Source organism: Ctenocephalides felis, unplaced genomic scaffold (genome assembly GCF_003426905.1).
Source record: "Ctenocephalides felis isolate EL2017-DRISC unplaced genomic scaffold, ASM342690v1 CF-g0.4_SCAFFOLD_01886, whole genome shotgun sequence".
NCBI lineage: Eukaryota > Metazoa > Arthropoda > Insecta > Siphonaptera > Pulicidae > Ctenocephalides > Ctenocephalides felis.
Genome location: NW_020538040.1, coordinates 165,064,353 through 165,082,567, shown reverse-complemented (window position 1 = coordinate 165,082,567; position 18,215 = coordinate 165,064,353). Strand labels below are relative to the sequence as shown.

At 29.2% G+C, this 18,215-nt stretch overlaps 1 protein-coding gene across 1 annotated transcript in view; it reads right to left on the bottom strand.

Annotated features, from left to right (window-relative positions):
- Positions 1 to 3,017: 3,017 nt before the first annotated feature.
- Positions 3,018 to 18,215, bottom strand: part of LOC113376188 — a 332,376-nt gene continuing 317,178 nt past the window's right edge. Inside the window, exons 14-16 of the mRNA XM_026616105.1 lie at positions 6,466 to 6,597; positions 3,980 to 4,107; positions 3,018 to 3,131 (exon numbers count right to left, since the gene is read on the bottom strand). Coding sequence (XP_026471890.1) covers positions 3,018 to 3,131; positions 3,980 to 4,107; positions 6,466 to 6,597 — 374 coding nt within the window. The remainder of the gene's footprint in view (positions 3,132 to 3,979; positions 4,108 to 6,465; positions 6,598 to 18,215) is intronic.

Sequence of the window (18,215 nt, the reverse complement as noted above, 5' to 3'; positions counted from 1 at the left end):
TGAAATATATAGCTGAAAAAAAATATCAGGGAAGAGCGCAGCCTGAGATACAATAAGTACCATCACATAAATAGAAGTAAGTATTTATCTTTAAGTTTTTATTTTCTTACAAACAAAGAGTCCAGGTTGGATTCCCATGGATAGCCTAATATGAAGTAGTAATGATAAAAAAGTACGAAAAAAATGGAACCGTGTTGTTCCTCAATAATATTTATTTATTAAATAAATCTCGATCGTTTTTACTCATCCTATGGGCCGATTCTGCCGCAAAATAGACCAATATTAAAGCACATTTCTGAAACTACTTCTACCATTTCATAAACGAATGAATCATTGTTTTGATCTCGTTGATTACTTTTCTACGATTCGCAATTTGTGTAAATTATACAAGTTGTTTGCTACAGCAAATCTATGATAAATAATTCGAAATTATTACGTAGAACAATTATTGCCAATATTAAGACGTTAAGTTTTCAAACATATGACACATTTCTCAAACCATTTCATAAACGATTAATAAATTGTTTGTTTGTTGTTTGTTTTGAATCTCGTTGATTACTTTCTGATAAATCGCGCGAATTGGAATAATATACAACTTTTGTTTGCTACGAGAAATCTACGACGTGTAATTCGAAAATATACTACCTATATTAAGACGTTAATGACACATTTCTCAAACTATTTCATAAACGAATTAAATCATTGTTTTGAATCTCGTTGATTATTACATTCTGATAAATTTCGCGAACTGGAAAAATATATAACTTGTTTGCTACAATAAATCTATGACTAATAATTCGAAAATACTACGTACAACAATTACTGCCTATATTAGGATGTTAAGTTTCCAAACATATGACACATTTCTCAAACCATTTCATAAACGATTAATAAATCATTGTTTTGATCTAGTTGATTGCTTTCTGATAAATCACGCGAATTGAAAAAATATACAAATTATTGCAATAAATCTACGACTAATAATTCGAAAATATTATGCAGAATAATAATTACCCTATTAAGGCGTTCAATTTCCAAACATATGACACATTTCGTTTCACAAACGAATAATGAATCATTGTTTTGAATCTCGTTGATTACAATCTGATAAAAGGCGCGAATCGAGAAAATATAAAAATTGTTTGCTGCAATAAATCTACAATAAATAATTCGAAATTATTACGCAGAATAATAATTACCCTAATAAGGCGTTTGGTTTTCAAACATATGACACATTTCTTTAACTATTTCATAGCTTATAATGAATCACCGGTTTGAATCTCGTTGATTACTTTTCGGTTAATTGCCCGAAATGGCTTAATGTTACAAGTTGTTTGCTACAATAAATCTACGACGTAAATTTCGAGCATTATGTTTATTTAAGACAACAATTTAGTTTACGAACGAATTGCTAAATACTGCAAATGATCTCATTGACCAGTGTATGTTGATACTTGGAATTACCTTCAACTGCTTTGTTGAATATGCCTAAAATAGCCGACAAAGAACACATCTACGATATTATCCAAGGGGTTAAAACGGTTACAATCTTAACCATGTTGTTCAATTTACCTTCTTTATATTATATATACCTGAACAACGATCTGGTCTCGTAATAACGTCAACGGATCTCGATCACCAGTCTGCACATTATGAGTGACCTGAAGTACCTTCTCACCAGCTTGCAGCCGTGTACAGTACTTTGATGGGAAAAATCCAACGCGACCCAAACACTTGCCTTTCCACCAGTCTGGATCTGAACTGTCTATAACAGTCACCTAAAAAATAAACCGGGTGTAAGCGATTGTTTGTGATTGATTTTGATCCGATTTGTGTAAAAAATTGATTTTATCAATAAATATTTCAATAGTATATGAACTATCTGTCTAACAGTCTGCTTGTTTACCTGTCCAAGTAAATACCTTGCTACTTTTGTACCTGCCTACAAGTCCATCCATTTACCTTTCTACTTATCTACCTGTTTATATGTCTACCTATCTTTCTGCTTATTTGTCTATCTCAATATGTTTCCAAGTGGTAATAGCCCTTGCATTAAAATGGATGGGTTACCATTAGGTTACCATCTAAAAATACGAAGTAAGGAAGAGTCAACAGCTCATAGGACATAAGGTTCCGATTGCTGTTAAGGTTTGAGAACAAAAAAAATTTATCTGTCTACCTGTCTAATTAGGAGCAGATTACCTCTCTATCTATCTACCAGCTTACATGTCAATCTGTCTATCTGTCTACCATCTTACCTGTCAATCTGTCTATCTGTCTACCAGCTTACCTGTCTATCTGTCTACCAGCTTACTTGTCTATCTGTCTACTTGTTTACCAGCTTACTTATATATCTGTCTACCTTTCTATCTGTCTACCTGTCCCTATTTCTACCTGTCAATATGTCTACCAGTCTATTTGTCTACCTGTCTATGTGTCCATCTGCCCAATTTTCTACCTGTCCGCCTGTCTACATGTCATTCGCATATCAATATTCCTAAATGTATTTCAATTATTAGTAATGATTTGTAATTATAATTTCAGATCACCAATTGTCAATTATTTTAATTTTTACCCAGCAATAACGTCAATGGATCTCGATCACCAGTCTAATTTGGCAAAAATGTGATCAGTTTTTCACTCTGTCAATACAAACAAAATGTTATTGAAACTTGCAAACCAGATGCTCTATTCTCTCAGAAACTAATCACTCCGGCTTCCTGTCTATAGGAATCGAATGAATTTCTGAATCATTTAAATCGGTTGAGCTGTGCTCTCAAAAACGTCGACGGAAATTTGTATCCGCACCAAAAAAACATATTACACATACACACACATACATTTACCAATTTTTCTAAGGTATGCCAAAATGTTTAGAAGATCTTGAAACGTAAGGATATGCAAACTTACCCTAAGGAAAGCTAATGATGAACTTACTCAAACATTCAATAATATAAAAAATATTGCTATTGTTTATCCAACAATAATATAGCTAGAAGCAATATATGATAAACTATTTAATCCATATAAATTACCTTATACCCAGCACGAAGATCAAGTTCATCTTGATGTCTAGCTTGAAAGTTGTAAAGCACTGCGTATAAATTAGTTGGCAGCAAACGATGGGGTTTCTATAAGTAAATTAGTATAAAATGATATCATTAATTTTAAAATTTGATTACGATATATTATTAAGAAAATACAAATAAGTTAGAATATGTTATTAAGAGGGAAAGCACAGAAAATTGAAAGCCGAAGGACAGGTCCACGAAACAAAAATTTGGAATGGAAAACGCATAAAAAATGTATAAAAAAGGTGGAAAAGTGGCAATGGGAATGACAGAAAAGGAAGGGAATGTGAATCATTGATATGTGGTACTCCCACATCATGGACCTGTCTTCGGGCAGACTACCAGTTATTATTATAGTTATGTTTTTAAGAAAATATCATCATATGTTATTAGCATATTTTAATATGGACTGATTAAGTAGTATCATATATAATGTGCAGATAAGCAAAATGTTAGCAAAAACAATTTCTGCAAAAGCGACAATTTGTAAATATAGCATTCATAATTTTAATATTGTACATTGGTAGGTAGGTAGGTCCTTAGACAGAAATAGACCATGTCGTAAACAAGTAAAACAAAATGAACCGAGTTGAATGCAGTTTTAAGGATGCAATAATAAAGTTTCAGCATTAACATAGTAGTTTACTACGTTGATAATAAAATATAATGCTTGAATGCATTATTCAAATTTTGAAAACTTTTCAACTTCCTTTACTAGTAACGTGCAAAAATATAGTTAGCTAGTCTATAAAATTAACTTTGTTATAAGCGAGCAAATACATGGAGAGTACCTTTGAAAGTACATGCTTTTGAAATGCTGCAAGTACTTTTGCTGGCACTATAAAATAAATTCGTTAAAATGAGAAAAAAATGCGTTTGCGTGCGGCACCTACTGTGACGTATCTCACCGGCGACGGACATGGTGAAGTGCTGGCCGAAGAGAGGCTCCTTTCCATCTCCTGGTCGGGCAGGTCTACGCTACCTGTACGCATGCCACGTGCGCCTAATAGGCGCTTGTTGCTCGGGCTGGATGGGGCTATACACAAAAATGGTAATAATGTCTAATAATATTTCCAAAATTACACACAAATGTAGCATATACATATATGTATATTAGGGTGGTCCTTAATATGGTAGTTTTCAAAGTTTCTTGTTCCCAGAGGCTTCCAACTTGATAAAAAACAATTCTCTGAAAGTTTTAGCTCTTGATATTATCTTTAAGATAGTCTGAACCCCAACTAAAGTTTATATGAAAAGATTCATAGCTTAGTGACAAGTAAATCAAAATTTTGAGATTAACATTGAATTTGCTTAATTTGATCATAAATAAATAACTTACAACAAAAATTTGATATATTTCATAAAATTAGTATTTTCTTAGGAACAAAAACCAAGAAACTTTGGCTGGACTATCCTAAAGTGACTTACTCTGTTATTAATATTAAGAGCTAATACTTTCAGTTTCAGAGAATTTTTTTTGAGCGTTTGAGCCACTGGGAGCAAGGAAGTTCGAAAACATCCATACTAAAAAAAGGTAAAAAGGTCCACCACAAATATCTCAAAAATCAGTAAAGTTAAGATTTTTATTACAACTATATTTGAAAGTAGAGTGCAAAAGATGTATAACCAGCGATAACCTTGATTCTGTCGTCGAAGCAATCAAAAGATAGACGGCAAATGGCAAAAACTCGATTAACCGGACTAATTGTTGTCAATAGGCATTCGGATAATCAAAAATTCGCATGAAGAATAATGTTATTAAAAACAACAAATACATAGATATAAACAAAAATCAATGTTTATTGAGAAACTACTACTTACTTATATATGTATACTTATATATGTACATACATCTTTTCTTAGATTACATTACTAAACTGGAGAATTAATCATATAATAAATCCGTATAATCCTCTATACAATCTAGGACCTGGATGAGGTAAAAAGGACCAACTGAACCTACACCCTGGTAAAGGTGCAAACAATAAATAATAGTAAATAGTAAAGGCAAACAAAGCAATTTTATAATAGATAAGTTAAATTATTAATTATTCCAACTCTGCTAATGAATAATTCTGACAAAATACCAGATCAAGGTTATCTACAGTGTTATCTCTGTAAAAATGCACCCATAAAATTTTATTTCTGCATTTTAAAAAAATGTTGCTGTTTTTTCATAAAATCCTTTAAAATAAAAAATAAGAAAGTGTATCTATTTATCTGATGGATACCCAGCCTATGGAGTAACAAAGGACAGATGACAAATTTTAGAAAAATGGTGACGTATCTCACCATATATATATATATATATATATATATATATATATATATATATATATATATATATATATATAGTATAAATTAATACAATCTCCAAATGTGAGATATATTCACGCCTAGACAAGAGGCATGCACGTATACGTACAATTTACAGCATACAGACCATAATATTATAATAACAATGATTTTCATAAAAATAAAAGCAATAATCACAATATGAATAGTAGGTGAAATGGTGAAAATATATCTATTTCACTACTATATATAAACCTTTCTTGTCTTCGCTCACTATATTATATGAACATCAACGTTAGATGGCGGAACGAAATAAATAGAACAAGATTTTCGAACTAATATTAGAAAAAATTGAAAAACACGATGTTCACGAAAAATTTAATTTGTATATAGAATATTTAACATATTTCTGAAACATTGTTCAAATTACTTTTGTTATGGCAAGGCTACGTTAGGTAGCATTTTGCATGTAAAGTGGCACTAAAAACTATCATAATGCTAAGTATTTGCTGTGCAGTCAGGCACTATTTTGTGATAATAATAATTATTTTATTAAAAATTATTTTTAATAAATTATAAAAAATATAAAATTTTGATTATTCTAAACATTTTCAATTTTTTTTAAATTTTTGAAGTTTCAAACTTATGATTTGATTCTTACTTGATTCTTACTGTTCGAGAAATTTAAATCAGTCCAAGGAATTAAATTGTTTAGTTTAATTTTCTTATTTTTATAATTAGCTACTGTTTCAAATAAATTTCAGGCAAAATTCAAACTTTAATTCGTTTATTAATTTTAATTGTTTGAAGTTAGTTCACAAAATAATTTCCATCAACTATTAATATGTCAATAAAACACACATATCTTCAAATATCCATCTCTGCGTCCTTACATTTATAACATAAAAACCTATAACAGAAAATGTTAAAAAAATATTCCTTTCATAAAAATTATTCAACGTTTCTACCATTCACTCCACAAAAGTTTCATCAAAAGCATTTATAAACCGCAACTTTTCAGAGCTCTTGTATAAAGAAAGAAAAAACTTGATTTTGTGAATAAAAACTAATCGAGCAAAAAAGTGAAAATCGAACTTACAGCTCATTCTGCTATTATTGTTGGGAGGAGTTATTCTTCGTCTCTGGGCGTGCAATTCAGAAGATTCTGGCGAGTCCAAAGACAGTGACTTCATTCTCAAATCCAGTTTATGACGACGAGGAGAATGTGGTGCTAAATAGATAAAAATTGAAAACTATATGTTAATAATTATTTTGGATTTATAATAGTGCCAATGAAATATGTTTATTCATTTGAACTTCAAATCGACAATATGCACGCGTTAAGAACTTCAATCCAAGTATGAAGTTTTTACATCAACGTCATATGTTGGCAAAATAATTAATTTTTAACTAATCTGACCCGAAATAGCTATGTTTATTAAATTTAATTTACATCAACAACGTGCAACAGTTGAGAATATCAATTGGAGTATGATATATTTACAAAAGATTGGAAGATTTTTTATTTTATTTATCCTGATCAAATGGTTGTCCAGTCTCAAAAGTAATAATGATATTACATAGTATGGATGTTTTAAGACTCAAAAGTTTACCTGATGTTAATAAAATATAATTAACCCACAAGGCAAAATATTATGAATTATTAAAAAAAGTAGTATGGGTGACTGGGTACGGTTGTGCCACTTTTTTGCAATTTTGTTGATTTACCAGTTAGATTAGAGAAAAGTAAATTGAATGGTAATTTGAAGATTACTAACATAATTCAAACAAAAAAACTTACTATTGACTATTTAAAAGTGGTCTACAAATCATGTTAATATAGGGCGCTGACTAAATGCAATAATGAAAACTTGTTCGAACAAAAATACTTCAACTTTCTCCATTTGGACCTTATTTCAAAATCAGTGTATTTGTAATAACGACTGTCACTACCGTACCCTGACACAACCGTACCCAGTTTTCCCTAATATAATTGAAATTAAAAATTTAGACCTGGTTTTGAATTATTTCAAAAATGAATTATTTAAAATTTGATGCATCAGAATTATTTAAAGTATGTAAAATTCATTACTTTTATTTAAGAGGGCGTCCATTAATCACGTGAGGTTTTTAGGGGGAGGAAGGGTTTGACAAAAAAAGACAAAATATCACGTGGGGGTGGGAGGGGTATAGTGTATTTATTTTCTACCTATTTTTTTTTTAAATCCAAACATTTTCAAAAAAAATAAAAAATTTTACTATTTTTTCTTGTAACTAAAAATACACGTGATGTTTGGTGAGGGAGGGGGATAATTTTGAATATCACGAACGGGCAGGGGAGTCCAAAAATCCTTAAAAAATTTAACACGATTAATGTAAGCTCCCAAAAAGTACGTCATCAAAATCGAGTCATGACAAATATATACGTCAGTCAGAAAAAAAGTTACGCTAGTAAAATATTGGGTGAAAAAAGGTTAACTTTTGAAAATTAAAAATTGTATTACTATTTTACTTTTTTGCTCGAAATAAGCATATGTTGCAGACGTATTAAAATAAAAGCGCTCGAATTGTTTCAACCAGCACAACGGGACGCTTAATATCATCTCAATCTGCCAGTATTTTGAATGGTTTGTTTTATTTCGACATAAAAATATTCTTAGGCTTGAAATATTCTAAACACGTTGAAATGTAAGAATATGTTTTGTTTTTCTCAAAAATTGATAATTAATTATCTAACGGTCACTGTTTTATACTCATGACGAGCATACTCGTCAATCACAGTTAGGCGGCGTCCATTAATAACATTAATAATAATTTTCCGTGATTTTTGGACACTCCCTTCCCCATGGTGATACGTAGTGATATTTGAAATTAGAGCCCCCTAATCCCCTACCAAACTTCACGTGTATTTTTAGTTACGTAAAATTTTTCGAACAAATTTTTTGAATTTATAAAAAAATCGTAAAATTTTTGATTTATTTTAAATGAGGTAAAGTAAATATACGTGATACCTAACTAGACCCCTTCCTCCCCCACATAACTTTTCGTCATTTTTTGACAAACCCCCCATCCCCCTAAAATCCTCATGTGATTATAGGACGCCCCCTTAACTAATCAATTGCATCACAATTTACTTGTCCATATTTTTTATGCCAAACCAAGTTCATATATTTTATTACACACCCAGTTAAATAATTATTTAAATTCATATTTCATTTATTACCTTGAATTGTATTTGTTTGAAATATGCACTGTGAAAAGGTGAAAATTGCGTATAATGCCAGAAGTACTATGAATTTAAAATACACTATTACGGTCAGTAAAATGTAAAAATTAATTTCCAACACGTGTTCCAACCAATATCCCAACAAAACATAATAAAGTGTATCGATTACACATTAGTAATATTTTCCAATTGAATTTCCGAGTAACACGTGCATTCTTAATTAATTTTGTTTGAATTTACTCGTTCAACAATATCGATTTGATTTCAAATGAATGTTACAAATTGATTGTACAAAACGAACCACCAACATGCTTTTTAAAGTTTTTATACAATGTAAAATGAATCAACAATATTTTCATGCACAAATGTAATTAATTTTAGTACAATTCATAGAGCAGGTGATATTTCACATAAATAGGCATGCATGTAAAAGAGAAGCTTTTAGAAATATTCAATTATTACATATTGTTCTGAATGTTTATGTAAATATATATATATATATATATATATATATATATATATATATATAAATATTTTTGTATTGATGTTATATATGGGTTAATTAATTTTTGTATGAAATGTATGAGGAACATCTTTAGATTATGCTTCAAACAAAAACAAATAAATTTGTTGTGGTATAAATTTTGGTATCTCGATATTTTTCATTAACAGTAAACATTAAAAGTTATTCAAAATGTCAAAATTTATAACACAAATATTACAAAATTTAAAGACATTTAAACATTTCAACATGTATTATTGTGGTACACAGCTATTAGTATTATAATGTAATTCTGGTTATGTAGATTATTTTTAGTGATCTACTCTAACTTTACTTTTTGTATTAAGGTATATGTGATATACACACATTAGTTAAAATAATTATTTAAATTAGTTTATGTGATGTATATATACATTAGTATAAATTTTTTCTAATCTAATATTAATCTCTCATATATCTAGGTGCCTCTAAATACTATTGTATTTCAGACACGTGTGAATCTAAAAGCAAATGTTAATTTAGGGATTGGGTTTTTATTAATTCATAATATTTTTACCTGCATATACCAAATACCTGTAAATTATAATACCTATAAATTAATTAGTAGATGGGAAAAATAATCTTGGATTTTTTGTTGATTTTGTAGAGAATATCTTCAAAAATGTATTTATAATATAGAGTATTAAAGTAAAATACAGAATATTGCGGGTCGATTTGTATGGGTCAAAAAAAGTCTCAGAGGCAAAGGATTTCGAATCAAAATAAGATAATTTGCTGAAGAAATTATATCTCTCAAATGAATTCTGATATCTCGTGTATTGACTCAAAATTACGGGTTAAAATTTGAAAATTTTCATTTTGACCCATTCAGAGTGCCCCAATAGCGTCCAAATGTATGATCGACCCCCAGTAATTTTGTAAACCCTATCCACCCATGCTCGTGGTTCACCACCTGGGACTCCCCCTAAGAGGGTTTTTAAATTTAACTCTTATTGGGTCAATGCACGGAACACCAGAACTCATATCAGAGGTATGGTTTCTTGAGAGAAGTATCTTATTTGGATTCCTAGAATCCGAAAATCATATGTGCCTAAGTGACCTTTAAGTCAACTCGCCCTAATATATATATTTTTTATATTTTGGGGATTTTGAATAATCTTCAGGAATAGATGAAAACAAACAAGAATTATACAATTACAAACATTTTAATTTTTCAAAAGTTTGAAAATTTTACTTATCACTTCATTCATTATCGAAACCAAAAAATATTAAAACTTTGTAAATTAGCATCAACTCAAATCTCAACTAACAATAAGTAAGATCATTGAGCTTTATTCTCAATATCTTAAATATGATTTAGAATCAGTTTTTTTTTATTAAATATAATGTTTTTTTTAATCAGAATAACTGACTTTTAGTAGGACTTCATTATCTTAACTTTCATATGCTATATTATATCATATATTTTTTCTTCATAATTAAATTTAGTATAAATTAGCACTTGTGCAAGGCGTTCAAATATTTATTTTTCATGATTTATGGTAATTTTGGTAAAATTGAAAATGCAAGTACGAAATTAATAACTCTTTCCACTCGTACATTGCAGAAGAATTATGTATTATGTCGCCAGAGCGGCGGCATGCGAGTGGAAAGTGTTAATATGAGGAGCTATTTTAATCGGCTTTTGAAATTTTGCATTTGTTGTATATAACATTATCACATATTTGATGGATTGTTGTAATTTTATTATCAAGTGATTACAAATATTCAATTTATATCTATACTTTCTGGAATCCCGGAACAACCCGGAACAGAATATCTAAATCCAAGACAGATATTGCTTTCAGAAAAACCCGGAACACAATAGTCCAGTCATTTAAGCTTAAATTAGGTAAAAATCTCGAAACTCGAGTTTCCCAGCTCTAAGTGTGTAAATACTTGTATACTGACACCCTAAAGTTGTCTCAAAACCTACATATACTAGGGTGTCAATGTCATATGTAGGTGCTGAGACAACTTTAGGGTGTCAATATACAAGTATTTATTTACAGACTTACAGCTGGGTATCTCGAATTCCGAGGTAAACTTACTATAACAACTGGACTGCAAGAGGAAAATCCGGGACTGTCCTGGCCAAACCGAGACCTATGGCCACCTTAGTACTATTTAGCAGAGTTAGTTAGTTTTGGTAGATTTTGAGCTTTTCATATAATACATCTTAAGAACTAATCGGTTCATAACACAAGTAGAATTGAAAAAAAGTCAAATAGCGAATACAACTGTAATGAAAATTGAATTTTTAAGTATGCAACTTATAAATTATGTATCTTATTCGCTTTCGTTGTGTTCCAAATCCTCAACGATTAACTTCAAGAATATCCTAAATATCCTCATTTTGTCGTGTGGTTGAGGTGTGCTCTGCCTTTTTCGCTCTCGTCGAATAACGTGAGCCAAACCCATAGCCATAGGTAGTTAATCGCACAAGCAGATCGAATGAATTGGTTCATTTGGCGTCCCTAGATTAAATTAATTTGATCCGAAGCTAACAAAACTGAGCAATTTCAGTGGTCGCATCGGAGTGCCATTATCCTGTGCGATTAACGAACGCGTTTACGTTTCGAGTGCGTGTTGTCCACTAATTACGAATTTTAATTGGATTAAACGATTGGATTGGTTGGCGTTACGGACGTATTTATAGTGCGTACGAATTATTCTTATTCGAACGCAAGTCGACGAGCCATTTAAGGATAAACGATTTTATCGCACATTCGAACATACATGTACAGAAATAAATAAACGACTAAGGACTAATACTCCAGTCAATGGAGCGTTTTAAGTCTGAATTTTTTTTACTGTGCTCCGATTTGCATGCAATTTTGGAATTAGGTTCATCTCACCCTCAAGTTCAAAAGTTAGAACAATTTGGACTCCGCCACCACCCCTCTCAGTTGTGTAATTCGATAGAACTAATTATAAAAAATAAATGTCTTCTAAGATTTTTCAAAAAAACTAATACTTTTCAGAATTTTATATAATATATTCCAATAAGGAGCCGTCCATCAACAAGTTTTTTTTAATAATGTATCGTTTTTAAAAAAATGGACTTTTATCTCCCCTTTGGCGATATTTAAAATTAACCTCATCAAAAACCACGTGTATTTCGTACCTAGAGAAAATGCTTAAGCAATGATTTTTTTTGAAAAACGTTGTATTTAAAAAAAATGCTGATAAAAGATAAATACATGTAATACATTACTAGTTAGTAGATTTAATAAAAATTGGCAGCTTACTTAAACTGATTAATTAAAAGGCAATCTTTTTACCAATTTGTTTCTTTACTTATATATATATATATATATATATATATATATATATATATATATATATATATATGTATATAATAAAGTAATTTGTGATATGTTTTTACTAATTGACTTTGATCTATTCTGAATATATAGATGTTTTAAGTTAATTAATGAATTACGATTCCATTAATTAACTTTGATCTGCACTGAATATATTGAGATATTAAGTTAATTAGTGAATTATTCGATTATTAATGAATATTATATATATCTGAAAATAGTTATTGCAATTAGTAATGATTTGAATCGTTAATAATGAAATTCAAATGAAGTCTATATGTCTACTTGCAATGAAATGTAAAAATAACTATTTCATATTTGAATGATCACATCTTCGTATAATACTAATTTAAAAACTAATTCGCAAGAAGTAGGAAAAGTCTCGTCGTTTGTAGAAGAAAAACAGGAAATTGCTCATCTACAAAAAAATAAAGTTTCTGAGAAATTTTAAATTAAACGAATTTCTTTTCAGTATGAACGCCTGTTTTCAGAAGAGTATGATTTAAATATAATAGCCTGAAAAACTTCTAACAGTAAAACATGTAAAATATAAGTAGTTTCATCAATCATCAATTAATTTAGTTGGACATATTAATTTAGTATTTGAAAATTTTAATTGTGTTAGTTGGTTGTAAATATTAGTTAACTATATTTAATAAATGTGAGTGTTTTTATAATTTGCACTGCTTAGCAACAAAAGATAAATTTTTATACCATTTTAGTATATACGTCATATTTCATTGATTTTTTATTTAATTAAATTAAATCCAGGAGACTCTATCGATATTATTGAATTTTGGCCAAAAAACATCAATTGATCTATAACCTTGCAATAAATTATTTACTGTTCAAATATTAGTTATTTCAGAATTGATAACTACAATCAATTTCCGTATATTTTATTATAGTAAATTTACAACTTCAAATACTTTCAATATCTTTCATACTCATCGATTGCATATAAGTCAATACACACATAAATTAAATAGATTAAAATGTAAGATTAGGATACAATTTCTTTACACAATATAATATATTGCCAATTAAATATTAACATAAACTACATTTCGTTTCGAATTGCCTAAAATTATTTTTTTTATGAATATTGAGACAATGTACGAGAAATTACACATAAACATTTGTCTTTTGCACACCTTCAAATACACATAAGAAGAAAAAAAAATTAAATGTAGAGTATAACTTGAATAACTTAATTTTCAAACTTTTCAAACAAATTTTAACAATTGCCACCATAATATGACACAACTACGAATCCTATTAATTATAAATAAATTAGATTCAAATACTAATAAATAAAACAATATTATAACGTCCAAATGTAATTTTTGAGAAAAACAACATATTCAATCATCAAGCAGTAGAAATTCGATAAAGCCATATCAAAAAATAAAACATCAAAACCTATAAAACAGAGGTCTTCAAAAAAAAAGTTACCAGAGTTTCAGTAAGTTTTCAAAATCAATTTTAGAACTTTTAGTTAATGAATAATAGCTAGAAAAGAATTTTGTGAGTATTATAATAAGCTTATGAGTAGCTGATCTCAATCTCAAATGAATTTTATATATATTAAATAACTTTTCAATATTGTTGTGGCTATAAAGTTTATAACCTCAAAATACGAGTTTTTCTTTTATAAACAGAAGTACTCACAAATTTCACATGTGTTAATAAGTTCCTGCGTAATAATCATTTATATTTTTTTATTTCTTAATTTAAATAATAATTTTTAAATTTTCGTTGAACTTAAAACCACGCAAAGAGTAAATAACTGAAAAAAATAATTTAAATTTGAACACGCCTCAAGTCTAAGCCAATATACATTCCATCCAGAAAATATTTAAATCTAGTAGTATCACTAAAGCTTTTTCAACAAAATTTATGTTTGATTGTATAATTGTGTATAACTAAACAATTCCTAATTAAAAGGGTCCAAAACTTCCATCCTTAACTAAAATGTTTTATCACGGTTTTAGAAGCAAAATATTCAGAAATATACCGGATAAAATATTAGACGCAAAAATCTACAATCAAAATAAATTTTATTAATAATCTTATGCTCAATTCACAATACTGAAAACCTAATATCTAAATAAATTAACCGCATTTACCAAATTAATCATTATTCCGATTTATTCAAAAGATCGATGGTCATAAAACAAGTGATAAAAAAAACTTCTTAACAAACAAACTTTCCAACAAAAGTTTTCGCAAATACCATATTGATGAAATCCAACTCAGAAGAAAAGCCAAATGAATAGTTTCACAAAGTATATAGAGTTACACAAACATTTTTTTCTATTTTTGCGTACTCTGTTTGAGAAATAAAGTTTTTAAAGAAAACTTTATATCAAATGATAGAAGGGTAACAATATAACTTTTATGTTGCAAACATTTAAATTGATATGTGGTGTGCTACGTATAACTTATAGATATGACTAGAAATAGAAATATTGAACTAAATTTAAATTTGTGATATATCAAAGCAATTTTTCTGACTTTGATCGAAACTATTTTTAAAAATAGAATTGCATAGAAATATTGAACTAATTTAATTTTCTGATATTTCAAACAAATTTTCTGACTTTGATCGAAACTATTTTTAGAAATAGAATCACATACCAAATTGTAATATCAACTCCACATTTATTATCGAAGCTTTGATCTCATATGAAAAATTTATAAATAAATGGTATTTTGAAAAAAAATAATTTTGTATGAACTATTAGAAGTTTAATGAGCCTTAATTCTTAATTTCGTTATATAATGTGGGGTAAGGTTTCTTAAGTCGTACCCCCTAAGATATTCAGTAAAATTAATTTGAAATTTTTTTTTATGGAGTTTGTGGAATCTTCATTTAGTTAGCTGATTTACAATTAAGAATTACTAAAATTTTATTTACTTTTTGATAAAAACAGCTTTTAAGTTTTTTTAAAAATTGTGTTTCCGGTACGATTGAGACGCCTAGTTGCTTAAGTCGTACCTACTATTAGAAAAACTTTCTGGAATTCTGTATGAGATAGACATTTCTTTAGTTATAACAGATAAAATAAAATAATAATCGCAAAAAGTAACGAATATCCTTACAAAATTATTAAGTCTCTGGGTGCTAAAAATGTAGACTAAACTGATCATGAAGGTACAATTGTTATTGGTTACACCCACTTGTTGTTTTCCAATTTGAGCAAAAATTTTGGAATATTGTAATTATTTATTATGTTTTTGTATATATCCAAAACAAGTCCATAAGACCTGTTGTAGAAAAGTGACTCGAGTAAAAAATTTTGTACAGGTACGACTTAAGCTGAAAGTTCTTTGAAGTTTAAAATTAAAATTAATGACATAACCTAAAATCGTAAACGTTTGCTTACGCAAATATATATAAAATGGCATCAGATGATGTAATTTACAATTATGAGATAATTGCCAAATATAGACAGAGTACGACTTAACCTTACTGTACAAATCAAATGTAATTAAGGGGATGTTCTGGTCTATTTTTTTTTTAAATCTATTTTTTTATAGAGATTAACTATTCAAGAATATGTGTACAAAAGGATATTTTAAAATTCAAGTTATTTTTCGATATATAACTATTTGACACGGTAGTCTTCCTCTGATTTCTTCCTTAAACGCGTTTTTCTCGAAACTGTCTTTTTTGATACGATACCCACAATTTCTCAACTTCTACTGTATCGATTTACTCAAATTTTTTGTGTTTTTCATAGACTTCGTTTTAGTGCTTATCTTCAAATTTCATCATTTTTAAAACAATTGGGAATATCAAAAACAGTTGTAATTTTTTTTTCAGAAAGTCGCTATTTTGTAAAAAAACATGTTTGTAACTTCTATATATATATTTATATTTATATATATTTATATATATTTTAGAGAGAGAGAGAAACAGAGAGAGAGGAAGAGAGAGACGGAGAAACAAAGAGACAAAATCTTTTGGGCAATACATTAATTAAAAAACTGTAGCAAATTATATGATTTTTATTATTAACGTACGTTTCGACATAAAATATTAGGTCACCTTAAGTAAATTGGAAAGTTCCTAGTAATTATTAATAACAGTTAACTAGGAACTTACCAATTTACATTTCACTGAAGATGACATAAGATTGCATGTCGAAACGTATGAAAATAATAAAGATGATATGATTTTCTAAATTTTTTTAATTTAATTTAGTCTTATATATATTTCAAAATCAAAATTACTCAAATATTTTAATATATAACTAAATATATATATATATATATATATTTATATTAAGAAAAAGAATCATGGGTATGGTCAGGTGCCATTTTTTTGAGATCCTCCACTACTCAATCACCTTCTAGATTTTAAATCTTCATGACCATTTTTAACACTATGCCGTCCGGCGACACCACAGTGGTGTCGAGCGCGAACTAGCGCTTAACAGCCGGCGACACCACAGTGGTGTCATAAGCACAGTATCTTCCTTTGGCCAGTGGCAGAAATCTTTCCATCCTGTTGGTGTTTTAATTTAGATAACAAAAAGTTACACCCCTCAACATTAGTAAGAACTAAAAATTTATAATTTTTCGATAATATTCAGAATGGGCGGGGACAAGCAAAGTGATAACGAATTAGCACTACCGGCGCCAAGTGAATAAATTTTTACAAGACGTGCGGACGGCAAAGTGTTAAATTAGATTTTTTGACTAGATTCTCAAACCAATAATTAAAAATTTGTAAAAAAATATAGTGAAAATATTATTTGCCCTTTTTACGGCCTTTCGAAAATCGCATAAAATTCATGCCTCTAGACCAGAATACTCCCTTAAAGTACTAATATTGACAAAATTGACCAAAATTTTAATACAGATTGTGCAATCCTTACTACTTCAATTATACTATTTAAATATTGTATTTATGAATTTTTTAAAATCATAAGCGCAATATCACATCCTATCTTAATATTAAAAATAAGAGCGCAAAACATGCTCCATCGTCATCGATTACGTTCAGTCGTCAGATCGAATTATTACATATAAATTAAATTAATATTCGCATTTAAACGGGCGCACTTAAATTAACGCAGACACACAAAATGTATCCTATACAGATTCGTTGTTAAGTACTTATTTTTATATATCTAGTTCCTGGTTTATTTCCTATTGCGTGCGGGTTTCTTCGGCGGTTCTTGAACGGGTTCCTCCACCTCGTCGTCCAACGGCAGACACAGCGGTTGCCCGAAGGGCCTCGTGCCCGATCCGCCGCCTTGCTCTGTGGATAGAAACGGACAGATTCCACGGGGATTTGAATGGGATTCGAGCACAATATTTTAGCGGTTTTAGTAGATCAGTCGCTTCGTTTTCGTCTATATCTATTGTTTTCGAAAATTGCTTTGTGTTCGATATACACGCTCGGGTGGGTAGCTTCCAAGTGTACGAGGAGGCCTGAATCACATGAAAGGCATCCGATACATACTTTACATCACGCATAAAAAACAGGGTCCTTTTTTTAAGGAGAACGCAAAAATCAAGTTGAATCCAAGTACATATATAATATACCATCTAATATATATTAGGGTGATCCTTAATGTCGAAATTTCGAATTTCCTTGCTCTTAAAGTCTCAAATGGTTCCAAATTGATAAAAAACTATTGTCTGAAAGTTTTAGCTTTTAATATTGTCTTTTAATAGAGCGCAATTCAATCAAAGTTTTGTATGAAAATAGCATAAGTTTCAAAATTTTTTCAGAGCGTCAA